The sequence below is a fragment of the Hippoglossus hippoglossus genome, chromosome 14 (genome assembly GCF_009819705.1).
Source record: "Hippoglossus hippoglossus isolate fHipHip1 chromosome 14, fHipHip1.pri, whole genome shotgun sequence".
In the NCBI taxonomy this organism is placed as follows: Eukaryota; Metazoa; Chordata; class Actinopteri; order Pleuronectiformes; family Pleuronectidae; genus Hippoglossus; species Hippoglossus hippoglossus.
The window spans coordinates 3,649,506-3,666,526 of NC_047164.1; the positions used below are offsets into that span (position 1 = coordinate 3,649,506).

The 17,021-nt window shown below is 43.4% G+C and overlaps 1 protein-coding gene across 4 annotated transcripts in view; it reads left to right on the top strand.

Annotated features, from left to right (window-relative positions):
• gria4b (glutamate receptor, ionotropic, AMPA 4b) overlaps positions 1-17,021 on the top strand; it is a 100,073-nt gene that overhangs the window by 73,636 nt on the left and 9,416 nt on the right. For all 4 annotated transcript variants that reach the window (XR_004616101.1, XR_004616100.1, XM_034607054.1 and 1 more), the window contains exons 10-11: positions 2,859-3,065; positions 6,392-6,765. Coding sequence is in view for 2 of the 4 variants with exons in the window: in XM_034607054.1 (XP_034462945.1) it covers positions 2,859-3,065; positions 6,392-6,765 (581 nt within the window). In the remaining 2 variants the exon portion in view is untranslated. The remainder of the gene's footprint in view (positions 1-2,858; positions 3,066-6,391; positions 6,766-17,021) is intronic.

The following is a 17,021-nucleotide window of genomic DNA, read 5'->3' on the forward strand; positions in this document are numbered from 1 at the left end:
ATCATAAAAGGTTTTGTGCTCAAGTTATCGTACGATGTCGTGCCGTCGCTTTGCTGCTTGTTACCGCTCATATTCGAACAGAAGGGGCAACAGATTGTTTATCTTACATAATGCACACAACACTTTGCACAGGGCAGCCAGATGTGTGCGTCTGTGTGTGTGTGTGAGTGTGTGTCCACCCATACGTATGGATCTGTGACATGCAGCCGGCCCTGCAGTGTGTGTGCGTGTCTATGTTAATGGCATGTTTAATTAGTCTCATTAGGCCGTGAGTGAGGCAGCGTGCTTGTGATTATTGACCAGCCTGTCAGCCTTTGCTGTGAAGATCTCTGAAGTGCCGCTCTCTTCTCGTGCCAGAAACACTGACTGAGTCCTTTATCTCTGCCACTTCTGCTGCTCCTCCGGCTGCCAGCGCCGTCACACACCCCGCCGCCGTAAATCATATGGATTAAAAGCTGTTTTTCTGTTTGATATACGTCCAAAACAAACTCCAACGTCAGCCTGGGAAAGTTTAAAATCGGACACAGGCTGAAAAACAAATTAAGTAATGCTGTATTTCACAGGTACGTCATCCCTGAATGATTCCCACTATAAATAGACGAGCAATAATTAGAGTGAATAACTCTGCCAAGACCCAAGAGTCCCCTCAAATTTGAGGCTGCACCAAATTTCACACAGTCATAGAAATCTAGTTTTCCTAAATATGTTTCATCAAGATCCACGAATTCATCTCTGGAAAGTCAGTGATGTTTTTGTGTGATCTTGCCGATGAACAAACATACAAACAGCCCAACAACCGAATGCACAGGGGTGAAAACATAACCTTCTTGCCGGCGAAAAAATGATTTCCTCTGAAGAACTTGGCAATTTATCATTAATCATAGAGAATGTGAATTTCCTTTTATAAGATTGTCTTTACTTTCCCTACAATTGGCACCAAATGATAAAGTTGTTCTTTCAAATTATTCCTCAGATTTTGTTCTGTAGAAAAATCGGTCAATTTAAATAAAGGTTAGTCGACGACTGTCGCTTTCGTTGCGTTATTTTGTGCTTTGTGTGTTTTTGATACGACAGGAAAGATTGAAACTCAAAGTCAAAAAGTCAAGGGGACGTATTCAGCTTTTTTTAATTAATATTTAGCTTTATTTCAGACCCACGTGGAAACAATAACACAGAAATACTATCATCACACTCAATTCCACAGGGATTAAAAGGTTTTCCTCAGTAATAAGCTTATCTCATTTTATTCTCTTATTAATTCAATCGTTGTGTATATTCTGTTAGAATTATAACAGCCGTGGTGACATACATGAATTCCAGGTAACAGATGTCTTATTTTGATATGAAACTGCTAAACTGTGCCATCATTATGTCGTACAGCAACATTTTATTGTGCCGCAGGCTCAGCCGAGCATTTGCATTCTCTCCCTGCCGCAGAGTCTTTGGTTTACCTTGCTTTGGCCCTGGGCAAAGTCAAGCAAACACATCTCCAGAATAAATTGCTCCTGTTCTCAATATGCAATCGGCTGCGTTCCGTGACAAAAGTCATTTGTTTGGAAATGTGAGCGGGGGAAACAACACGAGGTTTACATTGGGATCACTCCCTGAGCAAAAGCAAATCTAATGATGTATAACGCCGCGCTGGTTACGGTGCAGAGTGATGCAGCCGTCCCTGGTGACTGCTCGAGTTGAGTCAGCCTCGTTTTTAGGTTTTTAAGTCATTCACTCTGACTGCAGCTCATTTCTCATTTCCCTTCAGCTTCACGTCTGCCTCCACCTCTGCTTCGTCATGCGTTTCCCTCCTCCTCCTCCTCCTCCCCCCCTCTGCCTCCCTGTGTATCGTTCATCCACATTAACTCTGGTGGTTTCTCTCTGGCTAAGATCCAGTCTGTGATGTGAACATGCAGCACTAGTGTCGTCAGGATTCCACATTAATCTTGTTTTGTTGTAAAATACAAAAGTCATCTTTAGGAGATAAATGCATCTCCCAGCAGCTGTGATCCAGTCGGTTAAAAGATGTTAAATTTAAAGATACAGCACCTAGATATAAAGTTAGATTAAATATATACTTAACTATAAATAATATTACCCAACAGAGGAGTTTGTCTTTGCCTCTAATTCAAGCCTCTGACTGACTTCTCCATTGTAGCCGAGGCTGCTGGGTAATGTAGTATTTAGAGCCATGAATTGAAAGGAAAAATCTGATTCCTGTCATTTCTAACCTACATTTTTGAAACTTCTGTCGATCAGTGTTCAGGATTATTTATAAAATTTGAAGCTGATGTTCTAAACAGGGATTTATTGTTGGGGATGAAAGTTCAGGAACCATCATGAAACTCTGTAAATGACTTTTCACCTCACGTCACAGTTTGACAGCACAATGATCATGTTGAAAATGTTTTTTATATTTGTTTCTGTTGAGTATTTTTGTGCAGCTTTTAATAATCATTTTTAAATTATCTGTACAATTCCCAAATGTTTCATGTGTATCTCTGAAAGATAAAATGCATTTCCTGCCTAGTTATTTATCTTCTTCTGTTACATGTCTATGTTTCTGGGAATATTACTCCTGCTAAATGTTGAAATAAATATTATAAAATCATGTTTTTATGTACATTACATCGCTCGCACGCATGCAGATTGAATACAAGCATTGCTCCACAGCGCTCCCGGTGGTCAAAAACCTCACAGACTACCTTTAATGTCTCCCCTGATTGGTAATGTTGAGCTGCAGTTCCTGTTTGTCGTTCTGTTGTGTGTTGCCGAGTCATTGTGCGAGTCCTGGTGTCCGTCTCTCCATCCGTCCGTCCGTCTGTCTGTCTGATGGTCTGGTTCACTGCTTATGATCCCTTGTGTAGGAGGGTCCCTATGTGATGCTCAAGAAGAACTGGGAGATGTACGAGGGCAACGACCAGTACGAGGGATACTGCGTGGACCTGGCCTCGGAGATCGCCAAGCACATCGGCATCAAGTACAAGATCTCCATCGTGCCGGACGGGAAGTACGGCGCCAGGGACCCAGAGACGAAGATCTGGAACGGAATGGTCGGGGAGCTGGTGTACGGGGTAAGAACTTCAGTGTTTATTCACTCATCACATTCAAACTTTATTTTTGTTATGGTATATATAGAAAATACTACAATACTGTGTTTAAATAAATGCATTAAATCCATAGAGTAACTTGGCCTATGAGAGAAAAACTTTTCTTTACCTTTTTTAAAGATTAAAATGTCCAGAAATTAGTGATAAAAGCCAAATTAGTTCATGTGCTCTGTGAGCAGAGAGTCCATAAAGGCAAGTACAATACATTAAATAGAAAAATTCATCACTCGTTATCTTTATGACCATGTACAAATCCCATTAAAGTCAGAATTATAGACTTTAATTTTAAAATGTAATTAATTAAACTAAATCACTGTTATTTCTCAAATAAAAGCCGGTAACTAATAATTCCAGGAATCTGTGGGTCTGTTTGTGTCTTTATCTTTATCTCATCGACTTCACACTTGACATGCGTGTGGTCAAGGGCCCAAGGAAGTGCAGTGTCAGATTCTGTGGGATTTGGACTCTAGATATATTCAAACAGACAGAATTAGATCAGGCATTACGATACTGGTACATACGAATTATGATTAAGTTTTAAATAGTGGCCAGTGCAACATTATATAAGTCTGGGTACAAAAATATAATCTTTTGTAGCTCACATTAAAGAATAGTGATCCTCTGAAGCATTAATTCCAACACTACAACAACACAGACGGTTTTATTAGCACGGCTCTACGGGGAAAAACAGGCTGAAAAATCCCAGCAACTATTGAATTGTTTGTCTTGAAGCTTCTGCTTCATGCATTTGTGATTCTGAGTCTGTGTCGCTCAGCGGGAGGAGCTGAGCTGCAGCACCAGCTCCCATTTTATCATCAACAGCAGATCTCAGGTCTGCAGGTTTTAACAGTGTGTGAAGAAACTCAACTTCCTGCAGGTAGTTTCAAATTAAAAAGCCAGGTTGGAACCAGCTCTTTTTAGCCACCGTGAGGCTTTTAATGTGAAATATCTGTCCAGATGTAGGAAATGACAGTAAAATTATAGTATTGTTGTACTTCTGTAAATGCACATAATACTGTACATGAATTAGAATTGTTCTAGACAACAGATAAACGTGGAGGAAATGCTGAGTTTGCATCAATCGCAAATAGAAACAGACGTGACTTCTTATTAAATTAGGATCATGTGTAAATCCTGCTTCTCTCCCAGTTATAATAAATACATTCTCTGTCCTCTACCCCTATTTGATCAGTTATGTTGAGTTATATATAGTTATAATATTACATAATGCTGAATATAAATATGTTCCATGTGATGTAACATGTAGAATGTTCCCTTTACAGGAGGTTTTTGCTGTGTCTGTACGAACAGTATTTCTCGATCTACAGAGTTTGAATGAATCTTCAGTTTGAACATCGCTGCGTTGTTGTGTTGTTTGTTGTGTAGATAATTAAACCCATCGGAAATGAAACCGTAAACGGGCTAACCGTCTCTGGTGGTATCGATGCTAGCAGGAAGAAGGGAATTAGTGCAGCATTAGAGCAAAGCTTCTTCGTCGGGTTAAAGAGGAGACGCGGAGGCGTGGAGCTTGTTAGAGAATCTCTGAGGTGGCGGTTTGGTTTCGAGGTGAGGCGGCTCTCTCCTGCTGACCTTGCTGTGGAATCAAACAGGATTCAAGAATGTGGTTAGGATTGATTTTGGGGGATTTCAGGGTCGAAGACGGCAGCAGAGTGAAGAAAGGAGCATATTTGTGAAGTCAGACATAGAAAACCATGAAAGGTAAAAGGTTTATGTCGAATAAAATCGGATTTTAGGTTCAGTAAATGTTCTCGGTCAGCAAATGGCTCAACATAGTACAACATATAGTTGTAGCTCGAGCAATAACTTTAAAATATACAGTTTTGCAGACAAAAATAAGTTTTTCTAGCTCTTTTTTTTGTGATCAGTGACATTTCTCTCAGCTGAGATTCATTGGTAGCGCCTCAGAGGCTCAGTCCAGGGACGTGTCAGGATGGATCAAGTGGTACAGTGCACCTTTGGTGTAAAGACGGACCAGGTCGGTCAAACACACGTGAACCAAAAAAGCTGTTCGCTGCTACTTTTACCTATTTCACAAGCAGTGACAGCAGAAGCACTCAGTGACCCTGCAGATCCCCCCCACGCTGCAGGTCACACAGCTGGGGAAAGAATAAATAAACAAGTAATAAAATAAAATAAAAAAGAATAAGAATAAGGATGAGATTTAGGGTAAACACCCGAGGAAGGACAAGAAGAGAGGGAATGAAAGAGGTTAGATTCAGTGGAAGGTCCTCACAGCGACAGATGTGTGCGAGTTGTGTGTGAAGATGAATACCGTGCATGAATGTGTCCAGTCGTGCACGATAGAGTTTGTGTTCGGGGCCAGTTTGGAGGCTGGAAGCTTTTTTCTTCAGCGTGCACGGGAACGTCTGAGGACATGGAAGCTGTCAGCACTTTCCCGTCCGCGGCTCCGCTCAGAGACCATTCACGTCTTCCTGGCTCTCCCTGAAAAGCCCCCGCGCCGCCACAAAAGCCCTGCCTCCCTTTAACCTGCCATGTATTTCAGCGCACACTAAATGCCCCGGAGCTGTCATCTTAGTGCATTTTGCTGAGGATGAAAGAACTTAAATCTCTTTCATTTTCTTTTCCCCCCTCGTCGCCCATTTTCTCCTTTTTCTGCCTCCTTAAGTGTCAGATGGTCGTAATGAAACTTTAAATTCTCGCCGTTATTAAGCCCTTTGCTCCCGCACCAGGCGAGCAAGGTCACACAAGTGTTGCTAAGTCACTAATCTGGTTTGTGGATTTCCAGAAAGCCAGTATGCATTTTCCTTTCCTTCCACAGCTGCAGAACCTCAGAGGTGGCTGCCTCACATTTTCCCCTTCCTGTGCTGTAAGCATATTTCTCCGACACATTATTTTTTTATTGTCCGTGCTGATTCCCTCGGAGTTCCAGCTAAGCCTCTCAGCATTAGAGAGGGTCCCAGAATTTATTTTTCAATTTCTCTCTCTGTCTTAACTCGATCACTCTGAGATGAATTCGGCTTCAGAGATTTGTTCAGTCGAGGGAGAAATTCAGATAAAATGACACGAGCTGCGGAAGAAGAAACGGGGGTAATTGTTGTTGTTGTTGTGTTTTCTGGCGGCTGGCGAGCTGCTGGCCTTTGGGACGTCGTATCTGTGACTAAGTGATGTTTGATTGCTGCACAGCTCAGAGAGATGATCCATCATTTGCATTTGTTTATCTGTCATCATTTGGATTTGCTGTAGCTCTCGTCGTGAGGCTCATTCCGACGGCTAATCAAATTCCTCTTCTTCCAAACCCTTATCTGCAGAAAGCGGAAATCGCTGTGGCCCCTTTGACTATTACGTTGGTCCGGGAGGAGGTGATCGATTTCTCCAAGCCCTTCATGTCGCTGGGCATTTCCATCATGATCAAGAAGCCCCAGAAATCCAAACCGGGGGTGTTCTCCTTCCTGGACCCGTTGGCCTACGAGATCTGGATGTGCATCGTGTTCGCCTATATCGGCGTGAGCGTGGTGCTCTTCCTGGTCAGCCGCTTCAGCCCGTACGAATGGCACACCGAGGAGCCCGAAGAGGGCACTGACGGTCCGCCAAGCGACCAGCCTCCCAACGAGTTCGGCATCTTCAACTCGCTCTGGTTCTCCCTGGGCGCCTTCATGCAGCAGGGCTGTGACATCTCCCCCAGGTAAGGCCACACGCTCCCTCAGCTGTCAGAGACGTTAGCCAGTGTCTCACTTTAGCTCCGTCCTCCTCGGGCTGGGGACACATCACACGACCTCCAGGACAGTTGTAATCACAATGTCACATCACGTCCGATTGGATCGTGGTCGTCTAGACGATCAGTGCAAACCTAAGTCCCTCGCCTGCCAATCCAGTTTAGAACTCCGTCATTGAATTTAAGTTTTATCGACAAAAGAGACACCGGAGGAGTCTGGGCCCCGTCCTGTGACAGTGACAAGAAAGAAATTAATAATTTTAAAACTTGACTTTGTTAAGTTGTCACTGCCCCAGATTCTGATAAGTTTAACGTGTGTGCATCTGTACGATACAAGATCTAAAGTAATACTCAGCTTTAGAAAGTTGTGTAGTGTGTCCTCAACTTGAGTCATATCTCACATTAAAGCTTCAGTTTTCATTTTAAACTGTGAAGATACATTAGAGATCCTCTCATTCTTCACCATTGTGACTTTTATTGACAATAATGGGGATTGTTGTTGTTGCTGAATAAGATACATTTCCACTCAAATCATCTAATAACTACATTTAGCTTCATAAAGTACTTTAATAATGTAAGAACTTCATATGTTAAGTTTTGGCATGACTTAAGATTTTGAATTATAGTGTTGTTTTGGTCCTATATGACTCTAAAGTTGAAAATATAAATGCTGTGTGTTTAAAGAAATAGTTCAACATTTTAAGAAATATGCTTCATTGCAATCTTTCTGAGAATGAGATGAGATGTTTGATGTGAATCTTTCCAGTGGTCACAAAAAACTCTTTAAACACCTTTAAAGCTCATTAATTAACAGAGTGAATCTCACTTATTTAATCTGTACATGGTCCGAAGAAAAAGAAAAAGAGGAGGAAAAATCAGAGGATCACCAAAACCATTATGGATTCACCATTTGGGAAACATCTGAATAAAAATGTAATAACGATCCAACCGGTAGTTGTTGAGATATATTAGTTTATGAGCTTTAGATTTGTTAGAAGGAGTTTTGTTGAATTGGCTCGTGTGATTTTCCCTTTGCTTCCAGTCTTTATGCTAAGCTAAGCTAAACATCAAACAGCAAAGACGTTAGATTGAGTTGTTCCATCTCACAAGAAAGCAAACAAGCATGTTTACAACACAAAGAAAGTTACTAGAAACTAGTAAACTAGTAAACTAGAGCCCGACTGACTTTTGGAGGCAGGTAAAATACTGATACATCTCCAAAATATACAAACCTTATGTGAAAGAAAAGTAATCATAGTTTGATCACTTAACCATAAACTTCACAATGAATAATTACAAAGAAAAAGAAAACCAAATATATCGAACTTGAATACATATTTTCTGCATTGATTATTCTGTAAAATAAAAGTTTTCATAGCAGCAAACATAAACGCAGATAAAAGTCTGTGTATCGGTCGGGCTCTATCAAAAACTACTTACTGTTTAGTTTCTCAGATGTTAACACTAGAGATATAAGTTTTCTTCCTGTGTCACTGATGATATATGTGTTAGTATAAGTAATATATATTTAAAGTATAAGTATATATATATAATAAACTACAGTATACTGCACATTCTGCTTTATATCGCTGCATGAGGACTGTGGTTTAAAACTTTCATATAAATACTTTAGTATCAGGGCAGTTTGTCTCGTGTGTTGCACCACAGTGTCTGCTGCTCGTGTTGTGTGTACATCTGTACCTCACACCTGTTGTGTGTATACGTGGTGTGTGTTTGTCTGTGAGAGAGAGAGGAAGAGGAAGTGTGCGTTTCTGCGAGTATTGATTTCTTTTGTCTCTCTCTCCCTGTTCTCCGGCCATATTGTAATTCACAGCCTCACCCTCAATCACTGTGTTGTCTGCTTGTTAGGGAATTAGCTCGTCTCCGTGTCTGACAGTCGCCGCTTCGCACTCGTACGCCTCGCGTCTTGTGCGTTTGAGCCCCAGTTACATCAGCGTCTGCGGCTCTGTGAACGCGCCGTCTGCTCCACATTAGAAAACCCGTGTGATTCATTAAGTACGCACTTAAAAAAAGGTGTCGTCCTGTCACTTCCACATTGTCTGTGACTTCTCTTCCCTTTTGTCCAAATTACAAAACCCAAACCAAACCAAGCGTCCCCTGGGGCTTCGGCCCAGTGGACTCCAGTAAACGTACTTTGGTGGAAGGGCGGAGAAACTGCGGCTTCTGTGTTGCTGTGTTTTCCCTCCAGCCTGTAAGTGCTGGTCGTCTTTGTCCCCGCAACCAAAGATCAGGCTTCCTGTCCGTCATCGCTCAACGACGCTCCCTCTGCTGTGGTCGAACCTATAGAGTGTTAAAGCCTGTAATGGCGTCTCCGTGTCTTTAAAGCCGCTCTCAGCTGTTTGAAAGGCTTTGTCGAGCTTTAACTTCCCGCAGATGGATTGTTTGGGTTATTTTAAGCGACTGTTCAAATGCCTCCTATAGTTATTTTAAGTCTGTTATATAACTCGTCTTTTGTCTGCTTTAAGCCCGTATGGATGTAGTAGTGAAATAGAGTTGGTTAAGATTTTTAGAAGATGAAAAAAACACGGACCTGTATCTTTCAGCTCCCCCCCCCCCACACCAGAGGAGAAACACACAAGATGGAGGATCCCGAGGCACATTAGAGCGCCTGGGAAATTATAGCCCGGCCTCACGTAAGCAACCTATAGAGGCGACTACAGTGGCCCTGTGACTGTGATTAAGGACACTCATTCAAGGAGTACACTCGCTTTGTTCACATGTGTGCAGACCACCCCCCCACCCCGCCGCCATCACCATCCCCGCCTGTGTACCGCAGATAAGGACTTCAGAGCCGCACAACAATGTCGGCATCAGAGTGAAAAGTCCACATTTCAACCGTCTCTGTCTGCGCCTGTGGCCCCAGCTGCATCCCACCTGTCACCGCTAATCCCATGGGCCTCTCCCGATCCATCAGCACCGAGCCCCGGAGCTCAAGGAGGCGCATCCACTCCAGTTTAGCCTGACAGGGCAACATGCAAATCCCCCCCCCCGCACACAGGGGGGGGATTAGACGGCGTGGAGGGGGTGACAGGGGCAGAGGTGAACGGGACGAGTTTGTCCTCGCTCATGCGAGGGTTACAGTCGGGAGGCGGCCGGACGCTGAGATGTCAGGCGACGTACAACTTAAACTCTTAAACTTTAGATCCTCCACATGTTCCTACGCCACAAATAGATCACATACGAACTTCACGAGCTCAGAAAACAACCACTTGAAATCATAGACTGTAAATAAAGATCGACGACGTGTTGCCACTTCCTCCCACTGTACTACAGGTGGCGCCCTCCTGTGCTTTTGACCAAATTGGAAGCTAGGGTTTGATCAGTAGAGATCGTGGAGCGGAAGCATCAAGGTCTCGTAGTATTAGACGAGACATTATTCCCATGTGGAGGAGACGGGATATTCTTTGTTTGTAGCCTCACTCTGTCTGCAACCAAGAACCAAATACCTCCTGTTTACACCGACATGTCCAGTGTACATGAGCGGTCATGTGATTCCAGGTGTTACGGGAGTAAAACTGCTTCAGAGCCAAAGTGCTCATGTGGACAGAGATCGTTTTATTTTGAAAATCCGTATGGATCTTGCCTAAACCACATTTTGTATCCACCCAGCATCCTGATCTCACTTCTTTTTCTTTAAACTGCACTAAATCAATATTTGAAGTTGTGTCCATCCTCTGAGACAAATGTAATTCTCCCACTTTTCATGTAGACCTATTTTTTTTTCGCTCATGACACAGCACTGACTGAGAATTTGAAATACCACTGAACGTCTTACTCTCCTCTCTCTCTCTCTCTCTCTCGCTCAATAAGGGTTAATACCTCCCTCTGCTTCCTCGAGGCAGCCCATAATAATTAATTCAGTGATTAATAACCCGGTCTCCCATGGTAATGTCTCCGTGGAAACAGGGGGCGCATAAATGAAACGGTGACATGATCGTCTTTCTTAATTGACTACAAAACCCACATGAATGGGGGTGAAGTTATTCTAGCGTTTCCTCCCGAGGCCCCCGGACGCCACATCACCAGTCAGAGGACGTCGATACGAATATCACGACCATGCGTTGTCAGGTGAAGTCGCTCGAGGCTGCACCAGGTGTTTCCAGTCGCTTCCGTCTCGTTGCTTCCGATGGATTATCATCGTCTCCATCCGCTGAGTCACAGCCGCCACGTCTCCGGCGAGCTAATGAGAGCGCCTGCGATTGGCTTGATTAGTCCTGATTGGCTCGGGAACACGTGCACACTGATGGCAAGTTTCCTGATGGCTGCAGATGAAGCATAACTTTTAATTTCAGTGGTGAATTTAGGCCGACAGTGTTTGAAAAGGAGAAATGACTTTCAAGTGCTCTATCTGCGAGATCCCCATTATTCTATTAATTCACTGCCAATTAGCTTTGTTATCCGGCCGACACGCTGCCGTGCTGCTGCATCACGCACCGCTGATGTCAGCAGCGCTCGTCCTTCCTCGCTCTCTCGCCGGATTCGTCGCACTTTTCTCGCAAATCCCGAGGCGCCGGGCTGCATCTATGTAGAGGTCAAGTGGCAAGTTTGTGTTTTCTGCTTTGATATCATGGAGCCAGCTAATGATGAGCTTTCATCAAAAACATCTCCAGTTTCCCCTTTTTTTACTTTGTGCTCTGTTTCATTTCAGAAACTTTTAGAGGTGAAGAGTGTTAAAGCTACAAATTAGAAAATAAAGTTGTACAAATAGACTTAATTTACTGCAGAAGAAGTTCATCTTTCCACCCGATAGCCGATAGGCTGCTTATCACATGGGCTCACACGTCTTGGACCGCAGGTCTGGGGTTTGACTCCGAGCCAGCCGGACCATTTCCTGTGGCTCCTCCACTCTCCTGTCCAAGGTGCACGCCGCCTCTCGCCAAGTGCCGGCTGGGATCGGCTCCAGCCCTTCCAGGATCCTCTAGGAGAGGATAATGGAATAATAATAGATAATTGATGGATGAAATTTCATTTTGGAAATGCTCAGATTTATCTCTTCACTCACGCTGAAGGTCCAGATGGTGAAACACCAGAGTTTGGGTCATTTTGACCTGCGAGAGTTGTGTTTGTGCGGTGACTTGATTAAAAAAGTGAATCTAAACCAGTTGGTTTACTCACGATACGCCCAACAAGCATTTAGTTTCATTACAGGCACAGATATTTCACATTAAAAGTTTCCAGAGGCTCAAAGAACCCCCCTTTCCTAGTCTTTTAATGTGAAAATCATGCAGGGGGAGTGTCTCACTCTCAGTTGCTTATGAGCAATTGAGAGAAATAAAATAATAATTGTGGAATAATAAGTAGAAGAAACATATTACTGAGTATATTAATGGGGTAATTCAAGGGACGTTACACTGAATTTATGTGAGCTGCTGCAGTAACAGTATTTCCGCGCCAGCCACTGATTTTCACTCGACCTTTATAAGCGACCTTGTCTTTTTCAGCTTTATATTTGAAGATTTACGTGAATATCCAGATTTGAAATCCTTCATCATCTGAGATTGAGGACAGGATCTGGAGTGACAGGTTCTCAGCGATGAATAAGTCAGAAAGTGTGGTCGCCCCAGGTATCACCTTGACGGGCTCCTCCTCATTTATTTAAACTCTGCTCAAGGACAGAGCCCCCCCCCCCCCCCCCCCCACCCCCCCCCCCCCCCCCCCACCCCTCTCTCTCTCTCCATCTCCGTCTTCCACTTCGTCCCCTCCTCCACTTTCTTCTCTTTTCTCTCCGTCCCACAAACAATCCTCAGATCCTGTGGGAAACCTGCAGACGCACAAACTCTGCAGCATCATCTCTAATTTCTCTCTTCCCCCCCCACATCAAACGAAATAAAAGAGCGAATCAGGGACTCTGAGCTTCAAAGTTTGTTGCCTCACATCACAGTGGTGTCGGATGATTCGCTGACTGATCAGTAACGTGAACCTTATTATCTTTAATCCTGAGATGAGATTTGTTCGGCTTTCATCTTTGTTTTTTTCGACCTTGAAATTTCATCTGAGCTCCTGAATCTTATTTTCTCTTTGAAATTCTATCGGCTTCCGATTGAGAAGGTAAACACGATTCCACCTTGTGACGGTATCTCCTCCATACAGTTCTGTTAATGTACTGTAATACTCCATATACTGCTCGTTCCATCACTTCATGGAAGCATCAGTATAGAAGACGACCTTTTTTAAAGTCTCGATGTCCATTTAAAACAAAAGCTTTTTGAATTTTAAGGTAAATTAATAGATTAAATTGATAAACTACACATTGATATTTCAGTTGTGTTATAACAACTTTGTGGTTCATGTATAATAATGTAAAAAAGAGATTTATTTTATAGGTAACCATATTCCATATTCACATAATTCAATGGTACATAGATGAATATTGGTCGTATCTCTTATTTAAAATGTTTAGAAACCTGCCTAACAATAACGTTGCTGTTCTCAGTTTTGTTTTCCGTTCTTTTACACATCGAGGTTCATCTTCCTAATTGCTGCAGATAAGAAGTGCCACCTCGCCAACATGCTCACCACGCCAGCCACATTACATCTCTCCTGTCCCATTTAATTCACACAAATTAATTTAAATTAGTCAAATTAGCCATTCGGAGGGAAAGTGCTGACTAATTGCTGTGTAATTACTGAAATTATTCTTTTTTTTAAAAAAATATTCTTATACCCTGAGGTTTGCTGGACTGAAGAATCCCATTCCCCCCAAAACACTGGAGCCAATTTCTGTTTTGTCTCAATTTTTATTTCTTCCAATAAATTTATTTCTTATTTCTTCTTTTCCCCCCGACTGGTTTTCTTCTCTCCTCTTGTGGGAAAACTGAGCTCATGCATCATTACAGTCAAGTTCCCCCCCCCTCCCCCCCCGCTTGTTTCACACAACATCTCTAACTGCACTCCAACATGGTTCGATTTTCTTTTTCTGCTTTTTTTAGCAGAGTTATATTGTGTAAAAAACACTGATAATGACCTCACTCGTTAAAGCACATCTGGATTATTACTAAAAGTAAAACAGATTCAACACTCCCTTAAATTATTTCATGTAATATTATAGGAAGTTACACTGCGATGTGTACATATCTTCACAATGTGAGTAGACCCAGAATACTCAACATGTCTTAACTAGATTATTACCTATTCTGAGTATGACCTTATTCAGGTTATTCAGAAAATACTGTTTACATGTTGTCTTCATTGGGTTTATATCAAAAATATTTGTCCACGTAAACATAGTCAGTTAATTGAGCTTATTTATCTGTACCATCAACCTTTATTATCTCAGAAATCCATTAAAAACACATGAAGCTATACTTTATTTTTGATTAAATACCACGTCCACGTCCACTTAATACTCACACTGAGTATTAAGTACTGAGCCGAGCCCAAGATCAGGGAGGCTGGGACTTTTTGAAATGTATTCTGGTCCGTAAGTCGTTACACAAACAAGTTTTAATGAGAGAAACACTTAATTAAAGACTAAAATATGACAATAACTCAAAACAACACAACGTGCCATGAAGATTTCCTGCAGACGAGGTGATGCCACAAATCACAATTCACAATTTAGACCCTGAAATCAATGAAATACTCAACAATTAATAAGGAAAAATAAATCTCGGATAAATGACATCACACTTCCTCTTAGCGGACGATGGAAACGTTTAACGATCGCTCCAGCTGCGAGTCGACCCTCCATTGAGATAATATATGTTCAGGAGGCCATTAGCATAGTGTATTACCACCATCAATTCAAGGTTAATAGAGAAAGAAGAACACGCTGACGACACTGACGTCACACACACACACACACACACACACACCTCCCCCCCACCCTCTCTGTTTACTGCAGGCCCATCAAGACACAGCAGTGTGTCACTGTGGATCAGACTCAGCGCTATCAAGCCAGGAAACACACAGTTCAGAGGGTTAGAGGGACGACAGACGAGAGACACTCCTCCTCTGGTCCCATTACTACACTCCCACAATCCCTTGCTGCTGCTGCTGCGGAGAAAAATAAAGAGTGAAAGAGAAAAGATGAAGACGCTCAGATAGAGAGAATGAGGGGATTTGGGCAGGTAGGAAGAGGAGGGAGAGGATAGGACCCATCCCCACGCGTCTTATCACCCCCCCCCCCCCCCCAACCCTTTATACCGTCATTATTTCACTGTTAAAGTCGTTGTGCTGAAAAGACGCAGAGGAGAAGGAGAAAAAATAGAGTGAGGGGAGAGAAAGAGAGGGAAGTCATTTGTATTCAAATCCTGAGCTAATACGTCAAGAAAGTCTATTTCATGGGCATCGCTTGCTCTCAGAGTGTGTGTGTGTGTGTGTGTGTGTGTGTGTGTGTGTGTGTGTGTGTGTGTGTGTGTGTGTGTGTGTGTGTGTGTGTGTGTGTGAGAGAGACATGCACGACTGCAGCTCTTTCTATAGAGGAAGTTGCCTCAGCCGCTACAGGCACTTTCATCAGCACCGACCGAGAAAACAAAGGTTTCCTCAGCGATTCTTTGGTTAAAGTGACGATTGTGCGTAAAGAGCAGCGTCGGCAGAACTCTGTGATTCGCTGAAATGTGGAGTAAAGCTGCTCAAATGTTTCCACAACGTGTTCTGCAGAGGTGCCGATAATAACGGTTCTTTTCACGTGCAAAATAGCATTTAAAGCGACACAATGCAAGATTCATTCGCATCTATTCTCTGGCTCCTCCTACCGATGGGTTATTTCACTGGTGTAAATACGAGCTGAGCCCGAATACCCTGATAACAAGTCATGTTGAATTGTTTGGCTATAGCTTGACTTGGCTTCTTATTACAACCTCGCGAGTCAGTCAGCAGCTCGACGAGGGAGAAAAGATAAAAGCTTCACACACGACTTCTGTAAAGTAGCTGTCGTAATAATGCGTCTTTCGGAGGCTGCATTCGAAGACGTCCCCAGGATTCACCTCAGTAAGGCAACAAAGCAACAAGATGTCCAATGCTTGAGTTTCACGCTTCAACTCAACCAAACAGCAAACAGAACACGTGTTAAAAATCCAAGGGCCGTTAAAACGTTCTCGTCGTGTCCAACTTTATTGCTCGGCAACAGCAGTAAAGGGCGGGGAGAGCTGGTGACCACGGAAATCCTCCGTCGACCAGACCGTCTCGTTTCGGTTTGGCCTTCGCAGTCCGTGTCCTCTGAAGGATGCAGCCCCTGAATTCAGGCACAGATATAATGTACGTCTCAACCTTTGCACATTCCCCCGAGATCCACCCAGAGTAGAACAGTAGCATACGAGCTAACGAGCTAACAGAGCAAGCAAGTAGACGAGGCCGTTATCGATGTCCCAGTATGATGTGATAAACCAGAGAGTCGACAACTTCACTTACAAGCAAAAGTTCAGACTTACTGGTCGTCACACCAGAGTTACATTGTGCCCTTCCAGGTGTCCAGGGGGCGCTATGGCAATGACAGGTCTCCCAATTATAAGTTTGTGCATCATCAAAATGATTTTGAAGCCGTTATTTTAAGGTATAAAAACGACCTAGTGTTGCTTTAATGTGTGTGGACAAAAAAGATGTTACCACTGCAAACCGTGAACATACACATGCACATGACAGGACACCAGGAACAAAGTCCCTGTGTGTATTGGGAACAATGGGATGTGGCCAGATTGCAATAAGACCAGCCAGGAAAACACTGACTGTTGGCAGACGCCTCTCTCTCCTCCCCTCCGCTCATCCACCAGCGCTCGGCCCGTCTCTCTATCTGACAGGGAGGCCTGAGGGTTTTGTATCCTCCGCTGTTTGACTTGCACCGAGGGGAGATCTTGTTTGTTCTCCTCAATGCAGCATTTATGGCTTAAGATTCTCCTCACGACCTTCCGAGCTATCTGTCTCCCCCGAGCGAACAAACAAGAAGAGAACAGGGCCCTCGCCACGCCGGCCGGGGCCCTGCAGCTCTTTTTACCCCACCGATAAACAGGGAGAGGGGTTTGGGACGGAGGGACGACGGTAGTGTGCTTTGTCTTTAGTGTAGGTGGTCAACACGCGTGAGGGGGGTTGTTTTTTATGAGGCAATCTGCACTAATGAAGGGTAAATACAGCGGTGGGAGGGTTGAGTGTTGTCAGAGCTCCCCCTTGTGGTGGGAGATGTGTATTTCTTTTGGTGTCCACAGTGATGGCTGGTCTCCTCATGCTTTACTCAATCATTTCCATTCCAATTGTCTGATTTATCACTTTGT